Source organism: Hyperolius riggenbachi, chromosome 7 (genome assembly GCF_040937935.1).
Source record: "Hyperolius riggenbachi isolate aHypRig1 chromosome 7, aHypRig1.pri, whole genome shotgun sequence".
NCBI lineage: Eukaryota > Metazoa > Chordata > Amphibia > Anura > Hyperoliidae > Hyperolius > Hyperolius riggenbachi.
Genome location: NC_090652.1, coordinates 283,105,817 through 283,126,039, shown reverse-complemented (window position 1 = coordinate 283,126,039; position 20,223 = coordinate 283,105,817). Strand labels below are relative to the sequence as shown.

Genomic DNA, 20,223 nt, shown 5'->3' with positions numbered 1-20,223 from the left:
ACTAGTCCATCTCCTCATGGAGGATTCTCAGGGTTAACTTTGCTTTCAAAAGCATTTTCTGAGCAGCGGTTGATAATTCTAACTGCCCCTAAGGAGGCTGGCTGGAATCTTACTATTTTGGCAATTAGACTTGGCAACTGCCGTTCAGGAAATACTTTAGAAAATAAAGTTAACCCTGAGAATGCATCATCCTCTGCAGCACTTTACAGAGCACATAGTCATGTCACTGACTGTCCTCGCAGGAGCTCACAGTCTAATCCCTACCATAGTCATAGACGAATGTCTTACATTATTATTATTATTATTTACATAGCCGTATTACAGTGTCCTCGCTATGGTTATAGTTTAGTATCCCTAATGTAGTTAAAGGACATCCGAGATGAAAATAAACTGATGAGAAAAACAATTGTGCCTATCCTCCTTCTCCTAAAAATGACATTTTTAGATATCCCACAGTTTTATTTTATATTTAAATCTAGTTTTTCCGTTTTTACTTTTTCACTGTCTCTGCTCAATGACACCTTAATTGAAGTATGCCAGAGCTAACATCTATGAATTATTGATCCTTTTAATCTCTTTCCTGCTCCCAGAAGCCATTTACTGACAAGAAAGGGTTTTATGGCTGTAATTACTTATCAGTGCGGGTTATGCTATAGTCTGACCCAGTCCGACCCGCTCCCGACCCAGACAGAAACTGTCACTTGCATACCTGATTTGTAACTATTTTAGGCAGAGAAAGAAAAAAAGGAACACAGCCTAGTTATTTGTGTGCTTGGCACTGTACATACCCATGTCTCTCTCATCATGTCACATGTCACCTCGGTTGTGCTTTAAGGTTGCAAGGATTGTCAGCACACCACTCTTTACAGCACACACTTTATTGTGCCAGTTTCTATAATAAAGTCCAACAATTGTTTTGGGGGCCACTCAGGGTTCCCCTTTATCAAGGCGTGTGGTTACCACTACTAATGTAGTTTAGGGCCTGTCCGTATGTTTTTGGGGAAAGCTGTACAAATAAAGAGAAAGCATACAAATTCCATGCAGATAGTGGCCATATGCCAGATAGTGCCCTTGGCCTGGCCTTGAACCAGAGATCCAAACGATGCAGTGGCGTAGCAATAGTGGATGCAGAGGTTGCAACCGCACTGGGACCCCTAGACCAGAGGGGCCCACTAGGGGGCCTCCTTCATACATCTTATTAGCTTAGCATTCCTGCTATGCAAGAAAAGAACACATCTATACGTGCATTGCATAGTAGTAATCCTTAATAAACTATAGTGTTATTTTGATTAAACCTCTCTGACACTGCAGCTGTCCTTGGTAGGTTTTGGGGCTCCATATCAATACAGAGGTTTGGGCCCCATGGAAAACTTGCACTGGTGCCCGAAGCTTCATAGTTACGCCACTGGAACAATGCATGGTGGAGGAGCTATCCATTTAACCACTGTGCTGTCTATAGACTTGCTTCCACTCCACCCCTTTGGCAACGAGTCCAGGTGGCTAGAGTCAGTGTGTAACTTTTGAAAATACAGAGGCGCCAGTAAAGTATAAAATGTTTCAAGAACAGTTTAAAAAAATGTGTGAGCTGGTGGACTTACCTTCCCAAAGTTGACACAACAGTAATGCATCATAAGGCCCCGTTTCCACTATCGCGAATCCGCATGCGTTGCCCACATGCGGATTCGCACAGTCAGTACAAGTGGATGGGACTGTTTCCACTTGTGCGTTTCCCCGCACGTTTTTCTGTGCAGAAAAAATCTGCATGGTAGGGCCCTCAGAATTCGCCTGCGTGTGGAATGCAGGCGAATCGCACGCAATGTATTTAATAGGGAAATCGCATGCGTTTTCCCCATGCGTTTTTTGCCGCGAATTCGCATGCGATTTTGCATAGGTATTAATGTTAATTTACACAGGCAGTGACATGGTTAAATTCCCATACAGCCTTACCTATGCGAAATCGCATGCGAAATCGCGGCAAAAAACGCATGCGGAATCGCACCCGCATGCGATTTGCCTGCGGTGATTCGCCGGCGATTCCGCAACGCTATAGTGGAAACGGGCCCTTAAAGATACAATGTTTATTTCTTGCTCCAAAATATTTATTTGGGGGAGTAAGAATAAACATTATATCTTTTGTGATACATTACTGTCATGTCATCCGTGGGGAGGTACAGTACGTCCATCAGTACACCCCCCCCCCCCCCCCCCCCTTTATTATTTAAACTGTTCTTAAAGCGGTATTAAACTCTGACATAATATTCAATACAAATGTGTTTTCCTACTTTTTATATCCCATACAGTTATCATATTTGATTTAGTGCATAAGTATTATTATTCATTTAGAAATTGCAAGTTCCCAAAGTACAGTTTTATTTGCTCTGAAAGCTGCCATTGCATTTTATTCATAACTGGTGTATTTATATTGTAATGTACCCAGTAATGATTTCTGAGGAGTGTATCAGTTCTGGGCACATTAGAAAAAGTTTCTGCACACAGTCAGGTAATGTTTACATTCCTCTCTGCTACTACTAAGTAAACACAAGATAATGTCATTATCACCAGTTTGGATGCGGATCTCCCAGGAGGGATCATTCTATTGAAAAAGTAAATCCTGTGTTTTAACCCCTTTAATGCTGTTCTGCTCAAAAAACATTGTGGTAGTATATTATATACTTTAAATAATCTTTTAGAGCAAAGAAGAAATGCTGGGTTTTAAAGTACCTTAAGACATCGTATACTTTACTGGCGCCTCTGTATTTTCAAAAGGTACTTGAACATTCACCCGGTGGATGGGTGTTACTACCCTTTCTCTTCTACGGAGAACGACATCTTAAGGCTGCCATACACTGGTCGATTGCCACCAGATGGAATCTGATCAAAGAGGGATCTATTGGCTGCCTACACTGCAAACAGATTTTGAATCGATTTCACTATGAAACCGATTCACGATCTGTGGAGCTGCCGCCGCCCCCCCCCCCCCCCCGCATACATTACCTGATCCAGCCGGCGCGAGTCCCCCCGTCTCCGCTGTCTCTTCTCCGCTCTGGGCTCCAGGGCTCCAGCTTCACTTTACTTCCTGTCGGGGGAAGTTTAAGCAGTAGAGGGCGCTGTACTGTTTAAACTTGCTGTCGGGACAGGAAGTAAGTGAAGCCAGCCGGAGCCCAGCGTGGAAAAGTGACATCGCGGACACGCGCCGGCGGAACAGGTAATGTATTGCCGCTGTATTGCGTCGGTCGTCGGACATTCGAACACCGCTATCGACACACTCCCAACCCGCCGGCGATCGAGTGAAATCTACCGCACGCACAGATTGACGGGAACGATCGATTTCGGACGGAAATCGATAGTTTGGTCAGCGTTTGCGCAACGATTTCACAGTGGATTCGATCACAGTGAATGAATCTGCTGTATATCGGCGTGAAAATCGTTAAGTGTATGGGCCCCTTTAGCCTGAGTGGGGCAAGATAATTTCCCCATTTCCACATATAGTTGTTGATTGGGGCGTCAACCCACACTTGTGAGTATATTACAATTCTTCTTAAATTCCAATTGCATATTGACAACAGAAGAAGCAGAATCAGAGTGACTAACTCACATTTTTTTCCAAGGTGTTAATTCTTCAATATTTGCATGGAAATACAGCAGATAACAGATGAACAAACGTTTAGTAATATGTTCACTTAAAGTGTACCTGTAGAGAAAAAAAAAGTGCCCCTAGAGATACTTCCCCATCCTTCTCTACCATCTCAGTCCAGTGCTGGAACCCCTGAAAAATCTCATACATGCGCACTAGCACAGACCCACTTGCCTTTCTTTCGGTAAAAGCTGAGCCCAATTGGGTGCATGCGTGAGCTGTCTATGGCTGCGATGCACCGACTGGGCTTGGCCTTGTCCACCGGGGCTCAAGTGGGTCCATGGTTTTGCACAGGTGCAGTACAGCTGCTCTCGGGGCGTTTCAGAGCAAGATTGAGCCAATGGAGAAGGATAGGAGAAGCTACTCCAGGATCCAGAGGCTTCCCCTTCCAACGTAAATATCTATTTGCTTGCCTTGCAAACCTCCCAGGTTCGAAACAAGTGGTTAAAGTGTTCAGCGTCGGCCGTGTGGAGCCTGAGCTGAGCACCGCTACACCAGTATTCCTTTAATGCACGCCCCGCACAAGGGTAATTTGAACCCCAAATTACTTCTCTCTACAAGTTGCTATGACTCGGAGGGGGAATCATTTTTAATGCTGCCGGGAATTTCAGCGGCAACAGGATGAGCCTTCATTTGGCTCGCCCTGCGCCCATCTGACCGGCGGCATAACCATACCTACGCCACAGGTTTTCTTTAATGTTATACAACTATAAATATAGTGGGGTGTATTCACAAACTATCAGAAAAATTTACATGTGCAGTTGCAAATAGCGCAACGCATGGTAAACAAGCAATGTACGGGTTTTGAGTGTAACACAAGTTACACATACATAGTTTGCATAATACCCAGTAAAATTTACATGTGCTGTTTGCCCTTTATAACTGCTTGCCGACCGCGTCATGCCGATAGGCGTAGCCACGGTGGCAGCCCCAGGACCGACTAACGCCTTAAAGTCCTTGGGGCTCGCTTTGCAGGAGATTGCGCATTTTGTTGCGCGCGCATCTCCGCTAGGTAGGCGGAGCTCCGCCTTCAGCCTCCCATCGGAGACTGTTAGACGGCAAAACCACCATCTAGTTAGCTTGTACAGCGCTGCGATCTACAGCAGCACTGCACTGGGGGCAGACGTATGACACGGCTGTCCACTCCAGGGGATCAGAGATGATCGGCTGTCATAGGCTGAAGCCTATGACAGCTGATCACAGTGATGGGCTGGCGGGTGGAGGGAGGGCAGGTTTGTAGTAAAAAGAAAGAAAATGTATTTAAAAATAAATATAAAAAATATTTATGAAAAAAAAAAAAAACAAACACTGGGGGAGCGATCAGACCCCACCAACAGAGAGCTCTGTTGGTGGGAAGAAAAGGGGGGGTCACTTGTGTGCTGTGTTGTGCGGCCCTGCAGTGAGGCCTTAAAGCTGCAGTGGCCCTTTTTAAGCAAAAAAGTCTTTATGGGGGTTTAACACTGCGGTCCTCAAGAGGTTAAAAAATTAAACTGTAATTTTTAATGTTTATAACAATAATTTACCTGTAAATTTTCCCTACGTTTACTGACTACATTCCACTTATATTAGTATTATATGTCTTTGTTTTCAGTTTTTGCCTCTTTGACACCATAACTCAGAGCATACACGCAGGAATGTAGCAGTTAAAAAATCTAATACAGAAAACTGCGTTGGCTGTGCATCGTTTAAGATATATTCAGACAGGTATATTGAATTAAAATCAAATATCTATAGAATATGTCTAAAAATGATGCGGTGTGTGTGTATTCTTTATTTCGTGGCTTATATAAAACCAGGGCGCCTGCTTAAAATGTGCGCTCAGTACAGGAAACAGACAGCCTACCTTGGGACTGATCTATCAAAGGTTGTATTTAACAGGCACAAAAAAGGGAGGCGATTTGCATAATGTTTGCATAATGACTCAATTTCACACTATTAGATGCAATGACATAATATTTTTGATATCATAATGCCGGGTCATAAATTGACTCCATGTCATTATGCTAAGTAATGCAAATGGTGTCATTTGGGCTCTATATTCGTTCCTGAGTCGGGCAGGCGAGGGTCTGACCCTCATCACAGAGGGCAGTAAGATAAAATACCTGAAACAAATGATTTCATAAGACTACTAAGGGCCGAATTAAACAGACATTTTTAGCCTCAAAGCGGTTTTTATTTCCGGCTTTATATAGCGAGGCCGCAGTCAGATACTGACTGATAATTATTATGCGCCGTATTTAGATAATCTTATAAAGGGATGAAGGGAATTTTTTTTTAGAGTGTAAATTTCCATATTTTGTTTCTATAAAAATTCAGATAGAGAAGGCAAATGATCTTTGAGTTATTGTTATTATATTAGGTACCATTTATTTATGTTGCACCATTGCACTATATTACATTATTATCATTATTTTGATGTTGGCAATGATGATTATTATTACTACTACGTCTAATATTGTTTTATTGTTATTTGCAGCATTAGGTTATCTCCTAAAAAGCTGAAGTAGATTCTAAGGTCTTTTAAGGTTATATTTTTTTATTAAAAAAAATCAGAAAGCATTGGTAGAAAGAACAATTTTCTTGTGATTTTTAAGTATTTATATAGCGCCAACATATTGCGCAGTATATATTGTGTTGTCACTAACTGTCCCACAGAGGGGCTCATAATCTACTCCCTACCATAGTCATATGTCTGACTGTGTAGTGTATGTATCATAGTCTGGGGCCAATTTAGGGGGAAGCCAATTAACTTATTTGTATGTTTTTGGGATGTGGGAAGAAACTGGAGTGCCCAGATGAAACCCACGCAGACATGGGGAGAACATACAAACTCCTTGTAGATGTTGACCTGGCTGGGATTCAAACTGGGGACCCAGCACTGCAAGGCGAGAGCTCTAACCACTACGCCACTGTATTATTATTATTTGCTCTGCTACACTAAAGTGCAGTGTACTGTCCTCTCTAAGCATTCAGGGCTTTCTCATGGCTTTCTTTGTTTCACAGTGTTGCCTAGATTAAATCCATTTCCATTCCTCATCCTTATTCCATTGGAGTAACAAAGGGCTTAGCAGGGCCGGATTTACCCTTAGGCACACAAGGCACGTGCCTACCGGCGGGACCATCATGAGAGGCAGCTCACTAGTGCCCTTCCCTCCCTCCCTCCCTACAGAGTGCGAGCGGAGCGTTAAGTATTAGTGTTAAGACTCACCGGAATCCGACATGCCAGCGATGACCGCTTCTCTCCCTGCAGCGCTCCTAGCGTCATCTCCTAGGTAACAGCGTGTCTCCTTACTGTGACGCGCCTGCATTTACAGGCGGCAGCGCGTCACAGTAAGGAGACATGCTGTTGCCTAGGAGATGACGCTAGGAGTGCTGTGGGGAGAGAAGCGCTCATCACTAACATCTCAGGTCCCGGTGAGTCTTCTCATACTTAACGCTCCACTTGCACTCTGCAAGGAGGGAGGGAGGCTGATGTTACACTTGTCTCTGCTGATCTGAGGTCTGCTATCATGGCACCCAGCCAGCCTGCACCTTACCCAACCTGCCCCAGCCAGCCTGCACCTTATCCATCCTGCCCCGGGCCACCCAGCCCCAGCCAGCCTGCACCTTACCCACTCTGCCCCAGCCACCCAGCCCCAGCCAGCCTGCACCTTACCCACCCTGCCCCAGCCACCCTGCCACAGCCAGCCTGCACCTTACCCACCCAGCCCCTTAGCCACCCTGCACCTTACCCACTCTTCCCCAGCCAGCCTGCACCTTACCCACCCTGCCCCAGCCAGCCTGCACCTTATCCATCCTGCCCCAGCCACCCAGCCCCAGCCAGCCTGCACCTTACCTACCCTGCCCCAGCCACCCAGCCCCAGCCAGCCTGCACCTTACCCACCCTGCCCCAGCCACCCAGCCAGCCTGCACCTTACCCACCCAGCCCCTTAGCCACCCTGCACCTTACCCACTCTTCCCCAGCCTGCCTGCACCTTACCCACCCTGCCCCAGCCAGCCTGCACCTTATCCACCCTGCCCCAGCCACCCAGCTACAGCCAGCCTGCACCTTACCCACCCAGCCCCAGCCAGCCAGAACCAGCCCCAGCCAGCCTGCATCTTACCCACCCTGCCCCAGCCTGCACCTTACCCACCCTGTCCCAGCCACTCAGCCCGCCTACACCTTACCCACCCTTACCCACCCTGCTCCAGCCAGCCTGCACCCAGAACCAGTCCCATAGCCACCTTGCACCTTACCCAGCCTGCCCTAGTCACCCAGAACCAGCCCCAGCCAGCCTGCACCTTACCCACCCTGCCCCAGCCACCCAGAACCAGCCCCAGCCAGCCTGCACCCATACCTAGCCTGCACCGTGCCCCTGCCCCCCCAAGACCCAGCCTGCTCCCAGCCAACAAGCACCCATACCAAGCTTGCACCATTCCCCAGCCACCCTGCACCCATAACCAGCCTGCACCCAGCCCTAGCCACCCTGCCCCCAGACCCAGCCTGCTCCCAGACCCAGCTCCAGCCATCCTGCACCCTGCCCTGGTCTGCACCCCCCCCCCCAAAACCCCAACCACCCAGCCAGTCTGCACTCAACCACAGCCACCCTGCCTCCATACCCAGGCTTCACCCTGCCCCAGCAACCCTGCCCTAGCCACCCTGAACCCAGACCCAAAGGCGTATTTAGAGGGGTGCAAGCATGGCTTGTGCCATGGGCACCGCAGTACCATGGGCGCCATGCGTGCTTCATGTGCTGCCCTGCCATGCCTCCCATGACTCATACCTCAAATCAGATTAATTATGTTAACTGGGGAACATGTAGGCCCACTTGGGTTAGTGTTAGAAAAGAGGACAGAGAGTGAATAAGAAGAGATATTTCCAAAAAAGTAAAGTAACTTCAGCAATATCCTTAGCCCAAAAACACAAGCAACCGTAACAAATGGAAGCAAGGCAAAGGTTTAAGAGAGGACTGGGGCAATTTCAGAGTTTGCCATAGGCTCTATATTACCAAGATACGCCCCTGCCCAGACCCAGCCACCCTGCACCCAGACCCATCCACCCTGCCCCCAGACCCATCCACCCTGAACCCAGACCCAGCCAGCCTGCCCCCAGACCCACCCTGCCCCCAGACCCATCCTGCATTTAGACCCATCCACCCTGTCCCCAGACCCAGCCAACCTGCCCCCAGACCCACCCTGCCCCCAGACCCACCCTGCCCCCAGTCCATCCTGCACTTAGACCCAGCCACCCTGCACTCAGACCCAGCCTGCACTTTGCCCTAGCCACCCTGCACTCAGACCCAGCTAGCACCCTGCACTCATTTCCAGCCTGCACCTTGCCCCAGACCCAGCCACTCCCCCCTCCCCCTCTCCTTCACCTAGGCCCCCCCCCTTCCGCGCTCCCCCTCCCTCCAAAATAGCCAGTGGCAGCAGCGAGGAATCGGCATGCTCAGAGGAGCGATAGCGCTGGGTGCCGCTGGACTGGTCTCTGTCTTCTGCACTGGCCAATCACGTTCTCACAGGAAGTACTGCGAGAGCGTGATTGGTCAGTGTACAGGAGATGGAGACCAGCCCAGCGGCATGCAGTGCTATCTCTCCTCTGAGCATGCCAGTAAGTGATTCCTCGCTGCTGCCGCTGGCTGGCTGCAATTTTGCAGGGGGTAGGGGAGCGCGGAAGGGGGGGCCCCTAGGTGAGGGAGGAGGGGAGGCTTCCCCCCCTCCTCTCTGCTCTGTGCACAATTTCCCCCCCTTCCTGCGCTGTGCCCCCCTCCTCAGCTCTGGGGGGCCCCACTAACTTGGACCTGCCTTTGTGGGGGTATCAGCGTCAGCCAGATTGCATTTTGTGGGGTTATCTGCCGCGAGCCAGATTTCATTTTATGTGGTTATCTGCCGCCAGCCAGATTGAATTTTGTGGGGTTATCTGCCGCCAGCCAGATTGCATTTTGTGGCGGTTATCTGCCGCCAGCCAGATTGCATTTTGTGGGGGTATCTGCTGCCAGCCAGATTGCATTTTGTGGGGGTATCTTCCGTCAGCCAGATTGCATTTTGTTGGGGTATCTGCCGCCAGCCAGATTGCATTTTGTGGGGGTATCTGCCGCCAGCCAGATTGCATTTTGTGGGGGTATCTGCCGCCAGTGCTGGTCGTAATTGAAAAATATACGCTTACGGATCATTACGCGTAATTTTACGCTATTATGCATTACGCAATTACGGTTATGGCGTAGGAAATTATCTACGGTTCATCACTGTAATTACGCGTTAACTTATGCAGTTACGCGTAAGGATACCTTAATGTAGGCACTTACACTACGATGTTACGCGTAGTGCCGTAATACCCATTAATGCGTATTTTTTTACGCATACGGACGATGTGTACGCAATGGCCGTCAATGTGACAGCTATTGCGTACACATCATTAGTATGCGTCAAAACGTACGCTTATATACTGAAGGGCGGGAGAAGATACTATTGGTTGCTTAGGATGTTTGCTGACCTTGCTAGGGAGCACAGCTCCCATTTTTTGCTTTCATGATTATGCACTTGTAGATAGCTGTGTATACTTTTGACTATGCACTTTGCACCCTAAGCACTTTATTATTATAGCCCTGACGATGGCTCTCTTTTAAGGAGCCGAAACATGTCGGTTAGGTGGAGGGTTTTTTCTATGTAGAAGTTACTCAGCATACAATACTTCAGTGCCTAGTATTGTGATAGATAAGGTTTGACTATATATTTAATTAGTCTTCCTTAACCTACACTCTTTTGTCCTTAAACTACCCAACTAGGTTTATGTGAATTTGATCATGAACATTAGATTGAAACAAAGTTTTTTAATGTAATAAAATTAAAAGTTATATTTTAGGTGGTCTTGTTTAAGGTCTGCGAAGTGTGTGAAATTTAATAAATCAGATTTGTGTAATGTGCTTAGGATGTTGACTGATTGGCTACTCTTAGAAAAGGGGAGTTTTTACGTTAGTAATTACGCGTAAAATTACGCGTAAGCCTTCGTAAAATTACGCATACCTAGAAATTACGGTAGACAGCGTAATTACGATACCACTTAACTGCTTACGCGTAAATAATTACGCTTAAGACTATAAGTTACGCGTAGCGCTTACGCGTAAATTTACATTGAATTACGATGCGTAATTACGCTCATGCGTAATTTCGGCCCAGCACTGTCTGCCGCCAATCAGATTGCATTTTGTTGGGGTATCTGCCACCAACCTGATTGCATTTTGTGGGGGTATCTGCCGCCAACCTGATTGATCAACTACTTGATTATTTTATCTAAAATGTATCTGGTCAGACCTAATCTCTGTGTATAACACCACTACTTATTTTGTGTTATATTTTGGGTTTTTTCTGCCCATGACTCATCATGGCCACGCCGATGTTCCAGTGCGTGGTGACACCCATTTATTTTTGCTACGCGCGCCGCATGTGGACATATCGCTGTTGGAGACTGTCCTCAGAAGTGCTCACAATTTATTTCCTACCATAAAGTCATGCAAAATTTCTAGAGTACATGTGTATTTGAGCCCAAAATGGGGAGGGGGGGGAGAGAGGGGATGGGGGGGAGGGGGGTGGGCCCCAGGCTGAAACTTCCTTGGTGGGCCCTTAGTGTCCCAGTCCAACCCTGCTCCTAACGATCGCTTTCCCTATCTCCCCAATGTATCTCCCTTCTCTTACTAAAACAGCAGCACAGTGAGCACACAGAGTGAGAACATGGCTGACGCTGCTGCCTTATATAAGGGGGGGAGCCTCCAGGAGGAAGTGCAGCCTGATTGGCTGCCATGTGTCTGCTGGCTGTGATGTAGAGGGTCAAAGTTTAGCCCAATGAGGTAGTATAGGGACGGGTCGAACTCGCATAAAAGTTTGCAATTCAACGCGGACGCGAACCAGCGATGTTTGCAGAAATAAGATTGCAGCCAAACCGTTCGGGCATCTCTAGTTATGGTGTGTGTGTGTGTGTGTGTGTGTGTGTGTGCGTGCGTGCGTGCGTGCGTGCGTGTGTGTGTTTTAGATCTACAAATTAGTGCTTATTACTGTGGCCCTTTACCTTTTCATAGGATCTCCAGATTTCATATAAAAATCACAAAGCACCATGGGAGTCTCATAGATATCCTGTGGAGCCAATACACCCCCCCCCCCCCTTCCCATTCCAAAATATGAAATAGTTAAACAAATACATTTCTTGTAATAAGCCTTAAGGGGAAATGCCACTGTCAATTGTCACACACAAGTGTAAGTGCCGCATAAATATATCATTGCATTAAAGTTACTAAGAATTACCTTTTCATTTCAATTGGCAGCCATCTAAAAATTTACAAATGGTCACTGAGTGTTTTTTTTTTTCTCAACCATAGCAATAGCACTCCGCTGTACAGATTAACCTGGATTGCCTTTCTCTGGGTAACTCACAGTGGCGGTTATAAACTCAATCAACAGATTGCCAACAGTCTCTAAAATAGAGACTGCACAAAAACGTCCACTTTTTCGGACGACTAATGACCACCTGCACAGAGCATGAGCCATTTTGGTTCATTGTAACATCTGCACTAATCCATTCACTGGCAGAAAATATTGCCACTCCTATCTGAAAGTTTCAGTAAGAATCACTGTGGAATGCTTGTGTTATACACCCACACAAAAAGTAAGCAAGCTGAAATACAGTAGTGTTATATGCTAATATTTGCAATATTTACAGCTTAACAGTGGCAAAAAGTCCTAACGTATTGAAGATATCAGCGATTAAGCCCAAGGCTAGTTTTCCATGTAGCGACTTTTGTTTGGTTTTGCCATTGTATCATGTTGATATATACAGTCTATACTTGTGTAATAATTGAGATACACTTAGTATGACATGTCCTTGTTGCAGTTGCAGATTATTTGTTTGGTTTCAGTAGTCTTCAATTTATTTCCCCTAAGGAGCCATCTTTCACCTTTTCTCCTGTTGTCACAATCCATTATATCGTTGATGTTGTTTCTTTGCCCTATCCTTGTATTCACAAGTTATATTTATTTGTCTCACTGCTGGTTCATTTTACAGTTATGTCTATCTCTGCTGCATTCCAAGGTTGAAGAATCTTAGAGACATAATTATACAATTTGGGCAAGTCCAGGAACTTTGCCCACTTGGATTCTCCTAGATTCATAGCAGGAATGAGATGAAATCCCAATCAAAATCATCTTTGAAGGAAGAAGTGCTATTTTGCTGAGCTCTTGATCATTTTGCATGAAGTCAAAAATACTTAACACTCTCTATCCACTGTCCTCGGTAGTTGAAGAAAACCAGCGCACAATTAACAATAGCAAATCCTCACTTAATTTAATTATCCAATATATTCCTGTACCTATTTCATATGTTTGCAGATCTTTAACCTCCCTGCCGGTTATCCCGAGCTCAGCTCGGGGTAACCTGCTGCGGAGGATTCCTCAGGCCCTGCTGGGCCGATTTGCATAATTTTTTTTTTGTTACACGCAGCTAGCACTTTGCTAGCTGCGTGTAACTTACGATCGCCGCCGCTCCGCGCCGATTCGCCGCAACCCGCCGCATCAGAGGGTGCCCCCCCCCCCCGAGACCCGTGCGCTGCCTGGCCAATCAGTGCCAGGCAGCGTCGAGGGGTGGTTCGGGACTCCCTCTGACGTCACGACGTCGATGACGTCGGTGACGTCATCGCGCCCGTCGCCATGGCGACGGGGGAAGCCCTCCTGGAAATCCCGTTCAGAACGGGATTTCCGGATGGGTTAATGCGCCGGCGGCGATCGGCGCATTCGGGGGGACGCCGCAGGGAGGGGGGGAAGCATGTAGCTAGCGCTAGGCTAGCTACATGCTACAAAAAAAAAAAAAAAGCCAAAAAACACCCTCCCTGCCGTGCGCAGCAATTTTTTATAACGGCAGGGAGGTTAAAGGATACCTGAAGTGACATGTGACATGATGAGATAGACATGTGTATGTACAGTGCCTAGCACACAAATAATTATGTTGTGTTCCTTTTTTTCTTTCTCTGCCTGAAAGAGTTAAATATCAGGTATGCAAGTAGCTGACTCAGACCTGACTCAGACAGGAAGTAACTATAGTGTGACTCTTACTGATAAGTAATTGCAACTATAAAACACTTACCCAGCAGAAAATGGCTTCTGAGAGCAAGAAAGAGAAAAAAAGGGTAATTTCTTATCACTGAGGGACACACTGTAGTCACTTCCTGTCTGAGTCAGGACTGAGTCAGCCACTTACATACCTGATATTTAACTTTTTCAGGCAGAGAAAGAAAAAAAGGAACACAGCATAGTTATTTGTGTGCTAGGCACTGTACAAACAAATGTCTATCTCATCATGTCACATGTCACTTCGGGTATCCTGTAAGGTCTGCCTTCCAATTAGATGAGACCTTTTCCCTGAAGCAGCAATGTAAAAAGTAGCGATTATTGGCAATACAGGGAAATTTGGGTGTCTAGAGGCACCCGATAAAATAGCAGGTGCCGGGGTTTCCTGCTATGCAAATTGTGTTTATAAATAGTGCGTGCCTCAGGGCGCCCACATTTCCCTCTGTTGTCACTAATCGTGGCTTTGCGGCAAGGGTTATTATTACTGTTAGGAGTGGCATACAATAGAAATACAGTAGCTGCCATTCTTCGGCCTCTTCATAACTGGTCAGAAATGTAATTATACAGGTTTTGCAGCAGATGGGATTTCAGCACCTTGGACAGTGCACTATTACAGGAGAAACAATGTCGACCTGGAGCCTCAAACTGCTAAATAATTTACAGACCAGGAAGTCAACCTGTCCACACCCAGATCCACCTTGGGTGCACAAAGTCCACAGCAAAGTAAAGAAGTGACTGGGCCTCCACCTTGTGGCTGAAACGTTGTGTGTTTTTACTACTACGGTATATTAAAGTTGCTGCAATTGCATTTATCCAGGTGGAGACCCAGTCACTTCTTTACCTTGCAGTGCACTATTACAGCCTGTTGGTTTTACTGCCCTGAAAACCAGCAGCGGGCCAAAATTTTGCATATGCAAAATTTGCATTTACGCATCGTAATCATAATGCGAAATTTCAGGGAAAATCGTAATTAATTTTGTATGTAATAGTAGTTTTTTATAATTTCACTTAATTTTTCGGGTAATTTTCGTGCAATTTCGCATAATTTTATGCCGACTTTAGCGGTTAATAGCAAAGCCCCCATAAATGCTATCGCTACTAAAATTGATACATATGCTAAGGAGAATATTGGGTACAAGTCAAAAAAATATTTTTTCAAAAAGACATTGTATTTTTTGAGAAAATCGATTTTAAATATGTAAAGAAAAATGATTTTTATACTGTCATTTTTTTTTTTATTAAAAACCATTTTTTCTTTGCATTTTTAAAATCGATTTTCTCAAAAACTGCAAGGTCTTTTTTGAAAATTCCTTTTTTGACTTATACCTACTATTCTCCTTAACATATGTAGCAATTTTGGTGTCACTAACGCATATGGGTGCCAAAGTTGACACAAAATTCCGCAAAATTTTAGGCGAAATTACGAATCACTATACAAAATCAATTAAATTTACAAATCGTTATTACTTATAAGCGTAAATGCGAAAATTTGAAAAAAAAATTGCGAAATCGTAATCGACACTGAATCGAAAAAAAAATATGATGATGTAATGAATTGGTTGTGTAGTACAGCTAATAAATAAAGTATTAGGAGCAGAGACATAAGTCTAATATTGTTTCTAGTACAGGAAGAGTTAAGAAACTCCAGTTGTTATCTATGCAAATAGCCATTGAGCTCCAAGACTTTGAAAGTAGCAGAGAGCTCTGTCTTCTGATTAGGTTATCTCAACTGTATTGTGTTTTTTTTTTTTTTTTTTTTTGCAGAGAACAGTTCAGGACAGGTCAAAAGTTCACTGCCTGTTCTGTAAAAACATGTAGAATGCTGTGTAGTGTGTGAACTGCAAATATTAGAGAATGATGCAATGTTATAAAAAAAAAAGGCATTATAACCGGAAATAAAAATATGAGAATATTTTTTTGCTTCCGATGTTCTAGTAATTACCCCTACTACACAACCAATTCATTATATCATAATTTTTTTTTTTTTGCTTCAGTGTCTCTTTAAAGCTTTTTTAAAGGGAACCTGAGGTGAGAGGGATATGGAGGCTGCCATATGTATTTCCTTTTTAAGCAATACCAGTTGCCTGGTTAGAGGCCGCTACCTCTTATACTCTAATACTTTCAGCCATAGACCCTGAACAAGCATGCAGCAGTTTAGGCGTTTCTGACATCATTGTCAGATCTGTGACAAGATTAGCTGCATGCTTGTTGCAGGTGTATGATTCAAACTCTACTGCAGCCAAATAGATCAGCAGGGCTGCCAGGCAACTGGTATAGTTTAAAAGGAAACAAATAGGGCAGCCTCCATATCACGCTCACTTTCGGTTCAATTTAAAGGGAACCTGAGGTTAAAGGGATATGTAGACTGACATATGTATTTCCTTTTAAACGATGCACATTGCTCGGCTGTCCTGCTGATCTGCCCCTAATACTTTTAGCTATACACTCTGAACAAGCATGCAGATCAGATGTTTCCTTCCAACATCAGATTAGCCACATGCTTGCTCCAGGTGTTGTGACTCAGACACTACTGATGGAAGACACTACTTACAGGAAGTTTAACAGGACAGACAGGCAACTGGTATTGCTTAACCACTTGAGGACCACAGGTTTACACCCCCCTAGTGACCATACAATTTTTTACAATTAGGCACTCTGCAGCTTTAACAGTTGATTGCTCGGGCATACAACTTACCACCCATATGAATCTTGGCTCTTTTTGTGCTCACCAACAGAGCTTTTTGTTGGTGGGATCTGATTGCTGCTGCGATTTTTATTTATTTATTTATTTTTATTAATTTTATTGATATTTTTTTTTTTTAAATGCCTTTTTTTTATTTCTCCCTCCCCCGAGACCCAATAACTGTGATCGCGTTCACAGGCTGGCAGGCTGATCACAGAGCTCCACTCCGTGTCTCGGCAGGGATAGATCACGCATGCGCGTGCATTTCCTGCTAATCTCCGCCCCCAGGACTTAACCACCTTAGCGGTATGGACGAGCTCAGCTCGTCCATTACCGCCGCGGTGGATATCTCAGCCCCTGGTGGGTCTTTCTTTTACAATTTTTTTTAAACAAGCAGCTAGCACTTTGCTAGCTGCGTGTTTAATTTGATCACCGCCGCTCACCGCCGATCCCCCGCTACGCGCCGCAAAAGAGGCCCCCCCCCCAAACCCTCAGTGTAGCCTGACCAATCACTACCAGGCTGCACTATGGGGTGGATCGGGCCTCCCCCTGACATCATGACTACGATCACGTCATTCCGATCATCGCCATGGCGACGAGGGAAGCCCTAACAGGAAATCCCGTTCAGAGCGGGATTTCCTGTTGGGTATGATCGCCGGCGGCGATTGGAGGGGTGGGCGGGATGGCACAGGGAGGGGGGGATCATGTAGATAGCACAATGCTAGCTACATGATAAAAAAAAATGTGTTAAAAGAACCCACCCGCGGCCGAACGCCGCAAAAAAAAATAGAGCGCCAGGGTGGTTAACGCCAATCGGCGTAATGTGGTCCTGGGGGAGCCATTCTGCGGCCGCCAATTTTTGACGGGAGGCGGTGACAGAGCAGTTAAAAGGAAATCGATATGTCAGCTTGCACATCCCTCTCATTGCAGGTTCCCTTTAAAGAGTTAGGAAATGTCACTCCCGGCAATATGGACCTATATACAGTATGTTATGTACTTGCTGAAATGTAGTAACAATATTGCTGAGTTTAGAAAGTGAAGCAGATTCTCACAAAGCACTATAGACAAATGGTGATATGCTCGCAGTCTACTTTAGACTAAAACAATAAAAAAAAATCTAAGGACCCTTTTAATAATATAAATATATTTAAAACCTTTTTTTAGCAATATTTTACTAAAATGTTTTGACAGTTTCACCTCTCCCTTTATCAAGTAAACAGGGAATACTTCAGATTAAAGCAAATCTGTCACAAAAACAAACTTATGAGATAATAAATTGTATATTTAGTACAGATAATAAATAGAACATTAGTAGCAAAGGAAAGAGTCTCATTTTTATTTTCATTTATATAGCTTTGTTTATAACATTGCATCAGTCTGTTGCAGTTGCATTTAGAATCCCCACTCAGAGGCCATATGCAATTCACTTTTTCACCTGAGTTTTCTCCTAGGTGATAATCTTTCATCTTTTATTTAAATTAACTTTTTAGCACTTTGCAATGGAAAAAGTACCAAAAAGGAGGTGAAAAGGTACTCTCAAAATGATTTTGAGTATTTGTTTGCTTGCTGGTGGTATAAGAGGCATTTTATTTTGGAGTTGTGAAAATATCACCTTGGAGAAAACTCAGGTGAAAAAGTGACTTGCATATGCCATCTGGATTTTAAGCTGTTAAACAAAGCAGAATAATGACCCTTTAAAGTAAAATCTTGTCTTAAAGAGACTCTGTAACAAAAATTGCATCCTGTTTTTAATCATCCTACAAGTTCCAAAAGCTATTCTAATGTGTTCTGGCTTACTGCAGCACTTTGTACTATCACAGTCTCTGTAATAAATCAACTTATCTCTCTCTTGTCAGACTTGTCAGCCTGTGTCTGGAAGGCTGCCAAGTTCTTCAGTGTTGTGGTTCTGCTATGAACTCCTCCTTCCAGGCCCCTCTATGCACACTGCCTGTGTATTATTTAGATTAGAGCAGCTTCTCTCTTCTCTCTTATCTTTTACAAGCTGGATAAATCGTCCTCTGAGCTGGCTGGGCTTTCACATAGTGAGGAATTACAGACAAGGGCAAATCTGTTTGCAGGAAGAAAAGAGCAGCCTGAAACTTCAGTGCATGAGAGATGCAGGGGAAAAGAAACACACAAATGATCTCTTGAGATTCAAAAGGAAGGCTGTATACAGCCTGCTTGTGTATGGATGTATTTTCTATGTGTGGACATACTGTACATCAACCTACTTCCTGTTTTGGTGGCCATTTTGTTTGTTTATAAACAAACTTTTTAAAACTGTTTTTAACCACTTTTAATGCGGCGGGGAGCGGCGAAATTGTGACAGAGGGTAATAGGAGATGTCCCCTAACACACTGGTATGTTTACTTTTGTGCGATTATAACAATACAGATTCTCTTTAAGCTGTCTCTCGTTGTTTCTTGAGTGTTTAAAGCAGATCCGAGATGAAAAACTAGCTATAACAAGTAACTTGTCTATATATCTTATCTTAAATTTAGATAGTTTACACAGCAAATCTAGCTGCAAACAGCTTCAACAGTTTATGATATATTTATTACTGTGATACAATCAGGGCAGCCATGTTCTTTTTGTCACACTACACACAGGCAAGCTGATAGCATCTCCAGCCCTCAGCCTGTGACAAATTCAGTCCCTTTTCCTCCTCCCTCCTCCCCTCTACCTCTGAAATCTCTGGCTAGTAAACTCCTACTCCTCCGGCCCAGACTGAGCTCCCATAAGCCCTTGCTACAGTGCCAAGGCTCTCTGAAAAAGCTGTGGGCGTGGCTTGTTTAGTTTATAGGGAATTAGAGTTTTAAAACAAAAACAGAAAAGTATTTGGCTTGAGGAATGCCCTATAAACTATATGAAAGGAACACAATTATGCAATGAGTAAAAGTTTATCTCGGATCTACTTTAAGGCTTAAAGCTCTGCAGAAAACAAGACTGAGTTCTACCAAGGTAGACCAGCTCTAAGAAACTTTTTTGCATAGATAGCAACTCAAGTTTTTAACTCTTCCTGTACTGGAAAACAATATGAAACTCTTTTCTTTGCTACTAATGTTCTATTTCTTAACTATACTACACATGCGATTCATTATCTCATGTGTTTATTTTCGCTTCAGATTTGCTTTTAAATCAGATCAGATCTAATGTCTAATAATAACCAGCTTTTGGATTTCTGTCTGGAGCACAAGACGATAGCATTACAGTTCAGGGTGATATAGACCTGTTCCTCATGGAAGGTGTTGGCAATCTGGATAATAGCATAGTTACATCTTAAGCCCCTGATGTTGCCCCTCTGCAGTCTAATAAGTGTGCCTGTATTTGTGCTACACGTTTACTTTGAGCAACTGGCAAGTATCAAGCATTAAAGTTTCATTTTTTTTTCTATACTTAGGAAAAACTGGGCCCCAGCCTATGTTGTGCTTTCTGACCAAACACTTGAGTTTTACAAGGATGCAAAGGACCTGACAGCGAGTGTGGTGAGTAAAAGTATCTACTATGTCCACCTACAGGCTTATAGATGGAAACATGATTATATGTGAGTAGTACAACAACTTAAAGTGTTATTGTAGTCAGTATGCCAAAAATGTCTCATTTTAAGACTACACTCCATGCCCATCACCAGTCAGAGATTTAAAAACACCATCTAATAGCTTAGTAAGCGTAGTGTACAAAGGCTATCCTCTTGTGTGAAAAGAGTGCAGATAAAAATCATATCATTGCCAGAAGCTGCTGTGAGAGAGAATCAGTTTTCAGGCTTTGTGGGTGTGTCATGATTGCATCATCTCCACTGATCAAACAAGGAGAATGC

At 44.5% G+C, this 20,223-nt stretch overlaps 1 protein-coding gene across 2 annotated transcripts in view; it reads left to right on the top strand.

The window, feature by feature from the left end:
* Positions 1–20,223, top strand: part of ARHGAP15 (Rho GTPase activating protein 15) — an 862,741-nt gene that overhangs the window by 145,209 nt on the left and 697,309 nt on the right. For both annotated transcript variants that reach the window (XM_068245872.1, XM_068245871.1), the window contains one exon: positions 19,807–19,891. In XM_068245872.1, the coding sequence (XP_068101973.1) occupies positions 19,807–19,891 (85 nt within the window). The remainder of the gene's footprint in view (positions 1–19,806; positions 19,892–20,223) is intronic.